This window comes from Phacochoerus africanus, chromosome 2 (assembly GCF_016906955.1).
Source record: "Phacochoerus africanus isolate WHEZ1 chromosome 2, ROS_Pafr_v1, whole genome shotgun sequence".
Lineage (NCBI taxonomy): Eukaryota > Metazoa > Chordata > Mammalia > Artiodactyla > Suidae > Phacochoerus > Phacochoerus africanus.
Window position 1 is genome coordinate 129,919,433 of NC_062545.1, and position 15,883 is coordinate 129,935,315.

The window sequence follows — 15,883 nt, forward strand, 5'->3', positions numbered from 1 at the left end:
AAGTTCTACCCTAAATAAGTATCTTCCGAGGTAAAATGTCTAGGCTTGAGGGTGGGTAACAGTGGCAATTGAATTCTTTAAATGGTTTAGCAAATCTTGTCCCTTCTAGCTTTTGGCTCACTTTCTGTTGTTGCCTAGGTGTTGATATGTTAGATGTCTTAAAGATTCAAACATGAGTGTTCAGTTCATGGAGAAAATGAATTGAGTCTCCTTATTTGCTTTGTTTTGTGCAACTAGTGTTATACTCAGCTGAGCATCTATTGTGTACCTAGCATTATGCTAAGTAATTTATACGTATGGTCACTTATGAACCAGATAGATATTAACTCATCTGTCTTTTGGTGATCTTATTCTTACCTGTTCTTTACTGAACTGGATATCCTCATTCAGTTAAAGTTCTTGGCAGGACACAAGTTATAAGAACCAAAAGAATACCAGGCTCTCTTTGGCTAGAACTCACTTCTGAATCCCGCTTTGGTCTCTTGTTTTGGTAAGCTGAGCTGTGCAAGATAGAAACTTCAGAAACTTCTCTTTTTCTTTCTTCTCCAAGATCCAGAGAAGAACAAGCCCTAAAGAGCTCTTCATGCTTCCTTTTTCTGTCTACTCAGGTCAGTTCAACTTCTAAGGGTGAGCGCTTCTTCCAGGTTGTAGACTGCTTGCTTTGTTTAGATGACTAGCTCCATCTTTTTCTGGACATATACTTTTTTTGGCAACATGTGACTTAGTTTCTAGACCTCTTACCATCCTGGATATTATCTTCTGGTATACTCAGTTTATGCCTTGTAAAATACAATAACCCCAAAACATTCTAGATAACTTTCCATAGTTCAGATTGGATTGTTCTTTTCTTTATTCTCGCTATTATATATTTAATGCAGCCTAAAAATGCATTAGTTTGTTGTTCACAATACAGTGACTCTGTGAACTTATGATTTAGTAAAAAGAAGTTAAGGATATTTTCTATATAAACACAATTGTACAATTAGTTTATTTAATCTGAGAGTAGATTTTTGCAGTTGATTGAGAACATTCTTTTGTTGAAAGTAAATTAAGCTTTTTATATTAATCCCTATGTTAAATGTTTTAAATATAGAGATGAATAAAACATGAATGTCAGGTTTCTGTGTAACTTGCTCACTTGGAGTAAATCTGGGCCCATTTATTCCAGTGTATTGTTAAGGACATTTATGAAAGCTCCTAAGTGGGAATTCCCTTGTGGTGTAGCAGGTTAAGGATCTGAAGTTGTCACTGCTGTAGCTCTGGTTGCCAGTGTGGCACGGGTTTGATCCCTGGCTCAGAAATTTCTGCGTGCTGTGGGTGTGGGGGGAAAAAAAAGCTCCTAGGCATCTTAGGGTTTCATGGTATCTGGTTTGTAGGAGACATGCCTCAAATGCTTGTGGGATATATGAATAAATCACTGATAGCCAAATGGAAGGCTAATGAAAAGAACTGTGAAGAACAAAGTCATCCTGACATGGTTAGTTCTAGATAATGCCATAGCTGGCAAAGCTAGAATCTCACTACAACTCTTTGGTTTACAAATTGGGTTTGTTTTCCTAAAATTATTAGTCAAGGGGTAATGAACAGTATCTAGGATGCTAGGAGTTGTTCAAGGGATGTTAGAACCATTCATAAAGCCAAATGAGACATCTTGACCTAATTGATCCTGTTTTCAAGTAGATCCCTAAGTTGCCTTCATTGTCTATGACATCAGTAATAGTTTTACATCTTTCGTTTACCTTATTTTCCTATGTCAAGGTTCAGAGTTCATAGCTAATGGAGAGAATAAATTTTATGGCTATTTTTTTTTTTTTTTACCACTGTGGTGGAATAGTCCTGTGTATGAGCATCTTATAATGTGATAGGCTCTGTCACCTTATTTTCTCCCTTCCCCACATTTCTCAAATTGTCAAATTATGGTTACCCCTTTACCCCCCACCCCCAACACACTCTTGCTTACTTGACATGGTTTCTTTATGTGCTTGATTTTCAGGGGGAACTTGCTCCATTTTCCAAGTACTCAAGATAAAGAGGAGAAAGGAAAATTAGAAGGTGACCAAAGGACTAGGCAGAGTCAACAGCCTATGAAGCACAGTAGTCCTGTCAAAGACCCTGCTTCTCCTACCTCCCAGCAGATGGCCACACAGGAGCCATCCAGTCCTCAAGGGGAAGCAATGGAGATAGATACACTGGAAAGCCAGAAAGAAGGGCGGAATATTAGTCAGGAAAAACCTAGTAAGGCCTTGGTTGAAAGGCCCAGCCAAAATAACATAGGAATCCAGACCATAGAGCATTCCCTGTGGGTCCCAGAAACCGTTTCAGCAGCAACTCAGACTGTGAAGAACGTATGTGAACAAGGGACCAGTACAGCAGACCAGAACTCTGGAAAACAAGATGCCACAGTTCAGACTGAGAGAGGCAGTGGTGAGAAGCCAGTCAGTGCTCCTGGGGATGATACAGAGTCGCTCCATAGCCAGGTGAGAGAAAGTATAGGGCACCTCAGGGGCCCTCTTTTCAACTTTCTGGATTCCCAGAGAATTTAAATTGTGGTACTTCCACCTAATGATAATTCTTAACAGTTTTATACAAACCAGTGGTTGAAAGATAAAAACAATTTATCCAGGATAGAGGTAGGGCAGTGAAAATTATGAATAGCTATAGCCAATAGATAGTCTTTGAGGGAAAATAGAATAAGGCTAGAGTTTGTAAAGTAGGTCTTTACTGAAAGAGAAAGTCAGGAATGTAGTCCAGGTCCTATAATACTTTTCTGCATTCAGTTTTTCCTTCTGCCATCATTTTTCATCCTCCTTTATAACTATCAGAGCTGATTGCTTCTCCCTGAAGTCTGTTTCACCATGATTCCAGGAACTGAGAGAGTAGAAAGTAAAGGAGGAGGGGGTAAAAAAAGCATGCAGGATAGTGTATCACAGTATTGGAAACAAGAAGCAGTAACAGGGAAGGTCCCCAGATGACCAGGGACTATAAAAAGAGGCTAAGACGAGGGAGTTCCCATAGCGGCTTAGCAGAAATGAATCTGACTAGCATCCATGAGGACGCAGGTTCAATCCCTGGCCTCGCTCAGTGGGTTAAGGATCTGGCATTGCTGTGAGCTGTGGTGAAGGCTGGCAGCTGCAGCTCCAATTCAGTCCCTAGCCTGGAAACTTCCGTTTGCTTCAGCTGCACCCCTAAAAAGGCAAAAAAAAGTGGCTAAGACTACACATATTGGGATGAACGTGAGACTGGAAGAAGAACAAGTTCTTGGGAACAGAGCAGGGAAGTGTAGGTACTAGTGAAAATTCTGTGGGTAAGAAGTGGTGGTAGTAATGTATCTACTAATGAGAGGAAGTTCATAAAATTTCATCAGATGGCAGGAGGTTCCATGGCAGGGAAAATTTGGAAGTTAGTAATTGTGGTTATATTGTGTTTTCAGTTGCTCTGGTAAATCATCTTCACTTGAGATCTGCCTAGGAAAGCTTCAGAAGTGAAGTGCCTCTCCTTTGAATGGTCCAAGTTGTTTGTTTTATAAAAATAAAATGTAGTTCTTATTTGTTGAACACCTACATTATATCAGCATTGTGCTCAAGACAACCCATGAGGTTGGTATTGTTATTCCCATTTCACAGGTAAAGAAACCAAGCTGAAGAGAGGTTAAGTAACTTGCCCAAGATTTTGCCATCAGTAGATGGCAGAACTGGAATTTGAACTCAGCATATCTGACTTCAGAATCGGTATTCTTTTCATTATGCTATGTTGCCTTTCTATTTTTTGATCGTAGCTTGTGTGGTCTTGTTCTGTTTATCTATGCCTCTCCAAAAATCCTGTTCATATTAGTCTTTATGGTACCACAATTGCTGAGAACTAAGGCTGTCAATTCATAGATTCAGAAGCATAGCCCTTTGAATTTTGAAGCTGTATAGCGCATCAGACCTATTTTGTGGCTGTTTTTTTTTTTTTTTTTCCTCTCTGCTCTTAAAGTGTTTGTGTTCTGCTACATAATAATTTGGTTTCTCTGACTGTACAGTTAAACTGGGAGTTCCCATTGTGGCTCAATGGATTAAGAACCTGACTAGTATCCATGAGGATGTAGGTTTGATCGCTGGCCTTGCTCAGTGGGTTAAGGATTTGGCATTGCCCTGAGCTGTGGTGTAGGTCGCAGACATGTCTCGGATCTGGCATTTCTGTGGCTGTGGTATTGGCTGGCAGCTGTAGCCCTGATTCAATGCCTAGCCTTGGAACTTCCATATGGCACAAGTGTGGCCCCAAAAAAGAAAAAAAAAAAAGTTAAACTTTCATCTTAAAGATAGCAATCATGTGGGTGCCAGGACTTTACTTTCTCAAATTCTCCCTATGTAAAATAGGGAAGTAATCCCTGCTCCTATCTCATGATGATAGATAGGGGCCAGAGTGGTTAAGGCCCAGATTTTGGAGTCAAGACTTCATCTGGATATCCTGAAAGTTAAATGAGGTAAAAGCCTGCAAAGCCCTTAGTACTGGGTCTGACACATAGTAAATGATCAGTATATATTTGCTGCTGCTATAACCTATTGATTATTATTGTTTTAAATTACTGTCGTAAACCACTGCTTATACTGCTATACCATACAGAGTGAAATAACACACTTAGGAGTTCCCGTCGTGGCGCAGTGGTTAACGAATCCGACTAGAAACCATGAGGTTGCGGGTTCAGTCCCTGCCCTTGCTCAGTGGGTTAACGATCCGGCATTGCCGTGAGCTGTGGTGTAGGTTGCAGACGCGGCTCGGATCCTGCGTTGCTGTGACTCTGGCGTAGGCCGGTGGCTATGGCTCCGATTCGACCCCTAGCCTGGGAAACCTCCACATGCCGCAGGGGCGGCCCAAGAAATAGCAAAAAAAGACCAAAAAAAAAAAAAGAAAGAAATAACACATTTAAGAGCTAGCTGCTCCTGCTAAGAAAAGAGAAGTGCTAGAAAAATATAGAAGGTGAACAGTTACAGAGTTTCAATTGGGAAAGATGAAAGAGTTCTGGAGGTAGATACGGGAATGATTGTACAACTATGTCAATGTACATAATGCCACAAAATATATACCTAAAAGTGGTTATGGTAAATTTTATGTTAGGTATATTTTGCCACAATTAAAAAAAATAGATGGGTAGAGTAACAAGTCAAGATTGGTGTCCCATCTTTGGAGATGGTTGGAAAATTAGGAAGGCTGTATGGAGATTTTCCAAGTATCAGTGCTTTTTTTTTTTTTTATCTTTTTATGGCCACACCACAGCATATGGAAGTTCCCAGGCTAGGGGTCAAATCAGAGCTGCAGCTGCTGGTCGAATCCACAACCACAGCAGTGCTGGGTCCAAGCCACATTTTCGACCTCCACCACAGCTCACGGCAATGCTGGTTCCTTAACCCACTGAGCCAGGCCAGGGATTGAGTCCACATCCTCATGGATACTCATCAGATTCTTAACCCTCTGAGCCACTATGGGAACTCCAGTCAGCCTATCTTTGACATTCTTTAAATTTTTATTTATGTGTCATGAGGGCCTGGAGCCAGGTTTTCTATGAAGTGAAAGTGTGTTTTTATTTTCATTTTATCTTCCTTTAACTATAACAAGATCCTCAAGCTACTTTACTGAAATCTCTTTTCAGAAGACTATTTGAAGAGAGTTAGCATAATTGTCTTTTTACCTGCCTTCTTTCCCTTCTGTTTCTTACTCTATCAGACATGTTCATTTAAGTACCTCTCTCGAAGTGATCATTTGTTTGGCTGTAGTAATTAAAGAATATAGGGAGGCTTTTTGGCCCTATTTTGGGGATATATAAAGCACTGAAACCTTTTAGACCTCTTTGATCCAGGGTCTAACTCACTCTGTGTGTGCAGGCAGGAAGTCCAGGCTGCCATGGTTCTGATGCAGGGGCACCCTGATGATTGGTGTGTGACAGACCAGTGCTTTGACCATTCATTAACCAGAGTTACAAAAGTATTTTAAGGAGTTAGTTGAATAAATTTCCATGCATTTGATTTTATTTATATTTATTCACATAATTTACATATCCATTTTAGTAGATATTTCACCCCTTACATGAAGTTGGAATGGGAATTATTCAGATAAATTATTGAAAGCTTTAGGTAATTACTACCACATTGTGGGTAAAAACTAGATTCATCATTATTGCAGTGGTACATATAACTCTTTTGAAAGACTTGGATACCTTGACACTGACTGCAGAGAGTAAAATCAGTCTATCACAGAGGAAATAAAATGGGAGAGAAAAGTGAACATTTTCTCTCAAAATTACAGAGCCACGAGGTAGATGGGGGCCCTGGATATGAATAAATGTGATGTAGGTGTTAATGAGAAAACATATATGTAACAGTTGTTATAAAAATATAGAGTCTTTGGAGTTCTCTTGTGGCACATTGGGTTAAGGATCTGATGTTGTCATTGTAGTGGCTCAGTCGCTGCTGTGGTGCAGGTTCAGTTCCTGGCCTGGGACCTTCCACATGTGTAGGCACAACCAGAAAACAATGTAGAATCCTATTAAACTATATGGAGTTCCCACTGTGGCACAATGGGATGGTGGTGTCTTGGGAGTGCTGGGATGCAGGTTTGTCCCCGGCCTAGCACAGTGGGTTAAGGATCTGGTGTTGCCACAGCCACAGCTCAGATCTGATCCCTGACCTGAGGAATTCCATATGATGCAAGGCAGCCAAAAAATGAAAAGAAAAAAAGAAACAAGCTATATAACTGATTATTCTTTATGATACAACTAGATAAACAAATCCTAATTTGCTAATGTTCTCTGTTTCTGGAACCAGTTCAGCTCTAGTCATAATCTATTATTTGGAATAGATTAAATATTTCATACTTAATCCTAGGAGAAATCCTGTTTCCTGTATCAGTAAATCATGATTTCCATTTACTAATGCAGGAAAAACAGTGCACTGAGATTAACAGATATCATTCTGGTTTATATAAAGTTCTAAAAGAATTCCTTTTATCTGAAGAGCTGTTGCAAGTGTAAATTTGTATGATGATTGACAAGTCTGCAGCAAAATCAGGATTACAATCTAAAAATAATGTGCTCGGAATTCCTGTCACGGCGCGGTGGAAATGAATCCAACTAAGAACCATGAGGTTGCGGGTTCGATCTCTGGCCTCGACCAGTGGCTTAAGGATTCGGCGTTGCCATGAGCTGTGGTGTAGACCGCAAGACTCGACTTGGATCTGGCATTGCTGTGGTGTAGGCCCTTAGCTGTAGCTCCAATTCGACCCGTAGTCTGGGAACCTCCATATGCTGTGGGTGAGGCCCTAAAAAAGACAAAAGACAAAAATAAATAAACTTTTAGGGGGTCAAAGTTTCACTTAAATAGCCTAGATGTAAGTGTTGGGTGTTAGAATTTTGATGTAGACATAAATAGGTTGTTTTTTCCTTCTTTTTTGGGGGGGAGGGTGGGTGCTGTGGCTGTGGCTTATGGAAGTTCCCAGTCTGGTGGTCAGATCAGAGGTGCAGCTACAGGCCTTCACCACAGCCACAGCCTTGTCAGATCCAAGCCTTATCTGTAGCTACACCACAGCCCACAACAATATCAGATCCTTTAACCCACTGACTGAGGCCAAGGATCAAACTTGGCATCCTCATGGATGCTAGTCGGGTTCTTAACCCACTGAGCCGTGATGGGAACTCCAGAAATAGGTTGTTTTGGGTGATACTGATACAAACTCTTCCTTGCCTCTGGCTGTAAGCTGGTCCATCCTTATTATTACCTATAGGTGAATAGAAACAAAGCAGCTGGAATAATCCAGCACACTAGATTCATGGAACTTCTGAACAATCCTCATGATGAAGTTGATTTATGATTCTGCCATTTTGCAGTGAGACCCATGCTTGTGTTCTGTGTTTTTTTCCATAGGGAGAGGAAGAATTTGATATGCCTCAGCCCCCACATGGCCATGTCTTGCATCGACATATGAGAACAATTCGAGAGGTTCGCACACTTGTCACACGTGTCATCACAGATGTATATTATGTGGATGGAACAGAAGTAGAAAGGAAAGTAACTGAGGTAATAATATATACTTTGGGTCTCTGTGGCAAACTTCTTTCAGTAGAAAGCTCTCTGCTTCCACCCCTCTTCCCTAGGCAACTAGCTCCTAACACTTTGTTTTCCTTCATCCTTTTATTAGAAAGATAGAAGAACTGGGTTAAAGTCCTGAGTTTTATGTCTTTCCTACCCATGGTTTTGCTTGCTGTTTGCCCTTTGTTCGCTTATCGAACTGGTCCCATCATCATGCTTTCTGTATCTATAAAGAACAGATTGATACATATCTCTCATGTGTAAATATAAATATTTTATGTATTTATTTATATTTTTAAGGGCTGCATCTGTGGCATATGGAATTTTTTGGGCTGGGGTTGAATCAGAACTCCGGCTGCCGGCCTATGCCACAGCCACAGCAACACCAGATCCGATCTGCGTCTGCTGGATCTGAATCCCTGGACTGGCTAGAGAAAGCATGGGAGAGTGAGGAAAGGATTGAGAAAGAGTGCTTGGAAATACTAATTTAAAAGAAATAAGCAGAGAATGAGGAACTGAAAAACAGGTACAAAAAGTAGTAGTTAAAGAGGTAGAATGAAAATGAAGGGAAGAGAAAATGACTTGATAGATTCTAGAGGAGGAAAGATTTTTTGTCTTTTTGCCTTTTCTAGGACTGATCCCTTGGCATATGGAGGTTCCCAGGCTAGGGGTCTAATCGGAGCTATAGTCACCGGCCTACACCAGGGCCACAGCAACACGAGATCCAAGCCACATCTGTGACCCACTCCACAGCTCACAGCAACGACACTCAACCCACTGAGCAAGACCAGGGCCCAACCTCGTGGTTCCTAGTCGGATTTGTTAACCACTGAGCCATGTCAGGAACTCCAGAGGAGGAAAGATTTTTTTTTTTTTGTCTTTTCTGGGGCCACTCCCGAGTGGCATATGGAGGTTCCCAGGCTAGGGGTCTAATCGGAGCTGTAGCCACCCGCCTACACCAGAGCCACAGCAACGCTGGATCCGAGCCGTGTCTTCGACCTACACCACAGCTCGTGGCAACGCCGGATCGTTAACCCACTGAGCAAGGGCAGGGATCGAACCCGCAACCTCATGGTTCCTAGTCGGTTTCGGTAACCACTGCACCATGACGGGAACTCCGAGGAAAGATTTTTTAAGAAGAAAGTGGTCAAAAATAATCATTTAGTCATCTTGCAGTATTGTTTAAATGTGTGTCTGTGTGTGCTTTGCATATTGTTTCCCAGAGACATCGTAAACTCTTTGAGGGAAGAGTCTTATATACTTCTCCATACTTTCTCTGACAATTATGCTCGAACAGGCTAGATAGGAAGGCAAATGTGCAATACTTGTGCTGTAATCTTTCAATCTTGTACCTTTAGAGGACATTTCTGATTGGTCCTAGAACCTTCTCTCACTAAACCTGGGAATTAGCCTCAGAGGTTGCTTAAAACTTAGCTCCAGGCAACTACCAATCCATCAAAGTAAGCATGGGAGTAAGATAGTCTGTTCGACATTCCTGTCTTCTAATAGATACTGGAAATTTGTAAAATATCTAATTTCAAGAAACATGTGAAGCTACCCACTGCTATAATCATGTACCCAGAAGGGTTCTTAACTATTCATTTTCCTCTTCTGTCCTTCCTACTTCCTTATTTGTCTTCTGTTAGACAGGAAATTACCTCTGTCTTCTAGGTTAGAATCCTTGCTGGGTTCCCAGCAGCCAAAGGTTGTGAACTTGACCGGGAAAAGGATAATTTAACTTAGACTGAGGTAAAGGTCTCTTTCTTCCTGATCTACCATCTTGTTTTATTTTTTATTGAGATATATATTCCTTGTAGAATGCACAGGTCTTAAATGTTCAGTTCAGTGGCTTTTGACAATAATTGTAACCATTATTCAAAACATACATAGAACCTTTCCATTATTATTCCCTTCTCCTGATTTTTTTTTTTTTTTTTCGTGGCTGCATTTGGAGCACATGAAAGTTCTCAGGCTGGGGATTGAATATAAGCTGTAGCTATGGCAAGGCCAGGTCCTTCACCCACTGTGCCACAGCGGGAACTCCAAATCCCCCTTTCTGAATTGAAATTTCTTCCCATCTCTAGGTTTTTCTAGTCATGACATTAGCATTATGTTATTGTGGCTTTTTTTTGTTTTTTGGTTTTTAGGGCCACACTTGTAGCATATGGAGGCTCCCAGGCTAGGGGTCTAATCAATCGGAGCTGCAGCTGCCAGCCTACGCCACAGCAATGCTGGATTTGAGCCACATCTGCAACCTATACTGCAGCCCATGGCAATGCTAGATCCTTTTTTTTTTTTTTTTTTAGTATCTGAATTTTATTTTTATTTTTTTTACAGAATAGAATACATATATTTAAACACAATTACATTCACAGATTATTATATCATGGATCTTAAGAAACAGATTAAGTGACTCCTGGAGAAGTGGAATGGAAAATATGCTGAGACAAATAGGAAATTTATTATCCCATTTTATATGGCTTTCATCTTTACTATTTAGTATTATCTATTATATTTCAATTTTTCTCTAAATATTAGCATTATATTAAAATCGTGTATATTATGCAACTAAAATTTATAAAGAAGAAAGCCTTATATACCATTAAATATTTTATATAGCATAATAAAAAGAATAACTTAAATGGTAAGAATAACAAAAATTATACAAAATTTTAATAATACAAAATATGTAAAATATAAAATGCATAAATTGGTTAAAAAACAGTGTATATAAATATGTCCTCACAATTTGTTACATCTTATTGATTCTTCAGTATAGGCATTACACCATTCTAGATGATGTGATAAACAAGACATTATAGACCTTACATTGTACCATGGAGAGAAATGGTTATTAATAATACAGTTGTAGAACTGTATTATTTAATTGTACAGTTGCATTATTTAATTATAATTATCATAAATTCTTTGGTGGAGAGGAAGTCAGAATCAGATCTAAGAAGACTTCATCATTCCAAGAATGATGTCAAATGACCCCCTTCATGGTGGATTATGCACTTATTTACTATGAGATACATTTCTTCTCCAGAGATTCCTTGTTTGTGTATCAATTGTAGATTTTTTGGTTTGCAGATATTCTGAAGTTTTGATATAAGAGTCTATATGAGATTGTTTTAAGTTGTTGTTCTCTTAATTGCAAGTTCATCTCCAGTGTCCTGCATTTGTACCCACCTCTTCTCATGATTTCTGATTTTGGTGGTATAATTGTGCATGGATGATTTCATATCTTTACTGTATATATACCTTTACTGGTGAGCCTTGTCATTTGTGGAATTTTTGTTTCCTGTTGCTGTCTTTTCTTTTCTGCCTGGTGAAGTTCCTTTAGTATTTGTTGTAAGGCTGGTTTAGTGTTGCTGAATTCTCTCAACTTTTGCTTATCTGTGAAGGTTTTGATTTCTCCTTCAAATCTGAATGAGAGCCTTGCTGGGTAAAGAAATCTTGGTTGGAGGTTTTTTCCTTTCATCACATTAAGTATATTATGCCACTCCCTTCTGGCCTGCAGAGTTTCTGCTGAAAAATCTGCTGATAAACTTATTGGGGTTCCCTTGTATGTTACTTGTTTCTTTTCCCTAGCTGCTTTCAAGATTTTTCTCTTTGTCTTTAATTTTGGTTAGTTTGATTAATATGTGTCTTAGTGTATTCCTCCTTGGGTTTATTTTATATGGTACTCGTTGTGCTTCCTGGATTTGAGTGAGTGGTTCCTTTCCCATGTTAGGGAAATTTTTGGCTAGTATTTCTTGGAATATTTTTTTCTGTACCTGTCCCTCTCTTCTCCTTCTGGCACCCCTATAATACGGATGTTGGTATGTTTCACGTTGTCCCAGAGTTCTCTGAGACTCTCTTCATTTGTTTTCAATCTTTTTTCTCTTTTCTGTTCTGCATCCGTAATTTCCACTCATCTGTTCTCCACCTTGCTTATTCGTTCTTCTGCCTCCTGTATTCTGCTGTTAGCTGCTTCTCAAGTGAATTTTTAATTTCAGTTATTGTATTTTGCATCTCTTCTTGTTGAAGTTTTATATCTTGTATCTCTTTGGTCAGTGTTTCCTGTAAGTTATCCATCTTTGCCTCCAGTTTATTTCCAATGTCTTGCATCATGTTCAGCATCAACAATCTAAAGTCTTTCCTGGAGGCTGAGAATCTCCTCATGGCTTAGCTGTTTTTCTGGGGTTTTTCCTTTCTCCCTCATCTTAGTTATAGTTCTCTGTCTTTTCATTTTTATAGGTTTTTGGTGTGGTGACCTTTTTACAGATAATAGAGTTGTAGCCTCTCTTACTTCTGGTATCTGCACCCCTTGTGGCTGATGTCAGTATGGGGGCTTGCTGTAGGCTTCCTGATGGGAGGGGCTGATGCCTGCCCACTGGCAGGTGGAGCTGATTCTAATCCCTCTGGTGGGTGGGGCTTAGTCTCTGGATGGGATTAGGGGCAGCTGTGTGCCTGAGGGGTCTTTAGGTAGCCTGTTTACTGAGGGGCGGGGATTGTTGTTTGCCCTGGGGCTTCTCAGAGCACTGATTGACTGATGGGTGGGGCCAGATTTTCCCAAAATGGCCACCTCCAGAGAAAGGCAGCTGCTGAATATTCCTGAGAGCTTTGCCTTCAATGTCCCTCTCTCACAACAAGCCACATTCACCCCTGTTTCCCCAGGATGTCCTCCAAGAACTGCAGTCAGGTTTGACCCAGATTCCTATGGAGACCTCGCTCTGCCCTGGGACCCAATGCACGTGAAAGTCTGTGTGCACCTTTTAAGAATGGGGTCTCTGTTTCCCCCCAGTCCTGTGGAGCTCCTGCGCACAAGCCCCACTGGCCTTCAATGCCAGATGCTCCAGGGGCTCTTTCTCCCAGTGCCAGATCACCGCACATGAGGGTTTGATGTGGGGCTCAGAACTCTCACTCCTGTAGGTGAGTCTCTGTGAACCAGTTAGTTTTCAGTCTGTGGAGCTTCCTACCCAGGAGGTATGGGGTTGTTTATATCGCGAAATCGCCCCTCCTACCTCTTGATGTGGCCTCCTGTTTTTCTTCTGGAGTAAGGTATCTTTTTTAAGGTTTCTGGTCCATTTGGGTGGAGATTGCTCAGCCTTTAGTTGTGAATTTTGTTGTTTTTATGAGAGAAGTTGAGCTCCAGTCCTTCTATTCTGCTATCTTAATCCTCTCTCCAACGTTGGATTCTTAACCCACTGAATGAGGCCAGGGATCGACCTTATGGTTCCTAGTCAGATTCGTTTCCACTGTGCTACAAGGGGAATTCTTTTTTTTTTTTTTCCCTCACCTACAGCTTGCAGAAGTTCCCAGGCTAAGGATTGAACCTGAACCACAGCAGTGACCTGCACTGATAATGCAGCATCCTTAACCCACTGAGCCACCAGGGAACTCTTGTGACTTTTTTGAGCTCTTGTATCCATTCCTTCCTTGCAGGAGACTGAAGACCCAATCGTAGAGTGTCAGGAGTGTGAAACTGAAGTTTCCCCTTCACAAACTGGGGGCTCTTCAGGTGACCTGGGAGATATCAGTTCCTTCTCCTCCAAGGCGTCCAGCTTACACCGCACATCAAGTGGGAGTCTCTCAGCCGTGCACAGCAGTGGCAGCTCAGGGAGAGGAGCCGGACCACTCAAAGGGAAAACCAGTGGGACGGAACCTGCAGATTTTGCCTTGCCCAGCTCCCGAGGAGGCCTGGGAAAACTGAGGTGCAGACAGGGTCTCCAGAGAGAGAGCCACAGCAGGGGCAGGGTGGCTGACATTTTAATATCACAGGAAAAGGGGAGTAAAGAATGGGAAGTCACCCCATCCTCCATCTAGGATAAATCAACTCCTTTTCCTCCCCTTTTGTTCCTCTCCTATATGAGGTTTGCATGGGAGTTAGGGTGGAGCCCTGTGGGAAGTAGACTTCCTGAGAAAATATAGAAAGCAGGTAAGGGGACTTTGGGAATGCTGTCACATGCCCTCCCCCTATCCCTACCCCCCAATTTTCTGCAGCCTACGAGTGTTTGGTTGGGAGAACAGTAAGTTTGGGGTAGTGGCCCAACTTGACATCTTCCCTAGCTTTTTGTTTTCCTCTACAGGTATCCACAGCCTGAAGTACAAGAGAAGGCAGGGCAGAAATGGATGTGCTGTTTTTGAGGGCAGCAGTAGGAAGCTTTGTCAGGAGGGAATAGACTTGCATATAGGAGGATGTCCTTTACTTTAATCCTGCACTCCCGCTCCCCAGCTAATATTTGGGTGGTGGGCCTGTGGACCAGCTTCCTGCTGCCCTGGAGCTTCAGCACATGTTGGCCTGGCATGTAGTCTGAGGACCAAGGGGAGACTGTGAGGAAAGGATCCAGTAGCAGGTGCTATCAGACTAACCTGTCTTCATTCTCTAGTCCTAGAAAAGGGGTCAGTCAGACAGGGACGCCAGTGTGTGAGGAGGATGGTGATGCAGGCCTTGGCATCAGACAGGGAGGGAAGGCTCCAGTCACACCTCGTGGGCGCGGGCGAAGGGGCCGCCCGCCTTCTCGGACTACTGGAACCAGGTACCCGGGTAGTGTGAGATACACAGTCTATGACTTGTTGAGAACAAAAGGGAGTAGAGAGAATAGAGGGGAGTAGAGAGTATGTGGGGTGTCAGGAGGGAGAAGAGGGGCCCACACTGACCGGGGAGTGGGCAGGGATCAGAGTGAGGTCCTGAGACCAGGGTTATGCCTGTGGTGGGGTTAGCAGAGAACGGGCTGGAGACCCACAGAGGACTGGGGAAATTGTACATAAGCACTTCACTCTGCTTATTCTCACTGCCTTCTCCTGTCTCTTATCTATCTTTAGGGAAACAGCTGTGTCTGGCCCCTTGGGCATAGAGGACATTTCACCTAGCATGTCACCAGATGAGAAATCCTTCACCCGTATCGTGCCCCGAGTGCCAGACTCCACCAGACGAGCAGACACGGGTGCTGGTACTTTGCGTCGAAGTGACTCTCCAGAGATTCCTTTCCAGACTGCTGCTGGCCCTTCTGATGGCTTAGATGCCTCTTCTCCAGGGAACAGCTTTGTAGGGCTCCGTGTTGTAGCCAAGTGGTCGTCTAATGGCTATTTTTACTCTGGGAAAATCACACGAGATGTCGGAGCTGGGAAGTATAAATTGCTCTTTGATGATGGGTACGAGTGTGATGTGTTGGGCAAAGACATTCTGCTGTGTGACCCCATCCCGCTGGATACGGAAGTGACAGCCCTCTCGGAGGATGAGTATTTCAGTGCAGGTAATGTGGGGATTTGCTCTACCTTGGGGTAGACCTCTCCCAACGCCTCTCCATCCTCCCCCTGTCAACAGCATTCACTCCAGCCTGGGTACTGTGGTGTGGGGTCTCTAGTCAGAAATTTTCATTCCTAACGCTGGTTACTCTCAATCCTGGCTTTTTGTTGTTCTTTGTTGCTTATTTTTGAATAAATTTATTTTGGAATAGTTTCACATATACAGGAAATTTGCAAAGTGCAGAGAGTTTCTGAATACCCATCTTTCCAGCTTCCCTTATTGTTAACATTGTATGCTAGCATGGTACATTTGTCAAAACTAAGAAAAGTACCTTGGCTCCCTACTGTTAACTAAAGTCCTGGCTTTTGGGGATTTCCCCAGCTTTCTCGTGTCCTTTTTCTGTCCCAGGATCCCGTCCAGGATTACTGTATTGCGTTTATTCTTCATGTGTCCTTTGATCTCTGATCTGTGACGGTTTCTGAGTCTTTTTTTGTTTTTCATGACCTTGATAGTTTTGAGGAGTACTGATAGGTATTTTGTGGATTGTCCCTCAGTTTGGGTTTGTCTCACGGTTTCTTCTGATTAGATT

General features: G+C 42.1%; 1 protein-coding gene across 7 annotated transcripts in view; it reads left to right on the top strand.

Moving 5' to 3' along the window:
• Positions 1-15,883, top strand: part of TP53BP1 (tumor protein p53 binding protein 1) — a 69,978-nt gene that overhangs the window by 42,057 nt on the left and 12,038 nt on the right. For 6 of the 7 annotated variants that reach the window (XR_007133107.1, XM_047766536.1, XM_047766537.1 and 3 more), the window contains 5 exons: positions 1,994-2,477; positions 7,896-8,048; positions 13,491-13,759; positions 14,435-14,584; positions 14,871-15,301. Coding sequence is in view for 6 of the 7 variants with exons in the window: in XM_047766536.1 (XP_047622492.1) it covers positions 1,994-2,477; positions 7,896-8,048; positions 13,491-13,759; positions 14,435-14,584; positions 14,871-15,301 (1,487 nt within the window). In the remaining variant the exon portion in view is untranslated. The remainder of the gene's footprint in view (positions 1-1,993; positions 2,478-7,895; positions 8,049-13,490; positions 13,760-14,434; positions 14,585-14,870; positions 15,302-15,883) is intronic. The other variant, XM_047766539.1, reaches the window with a different exon arrangement.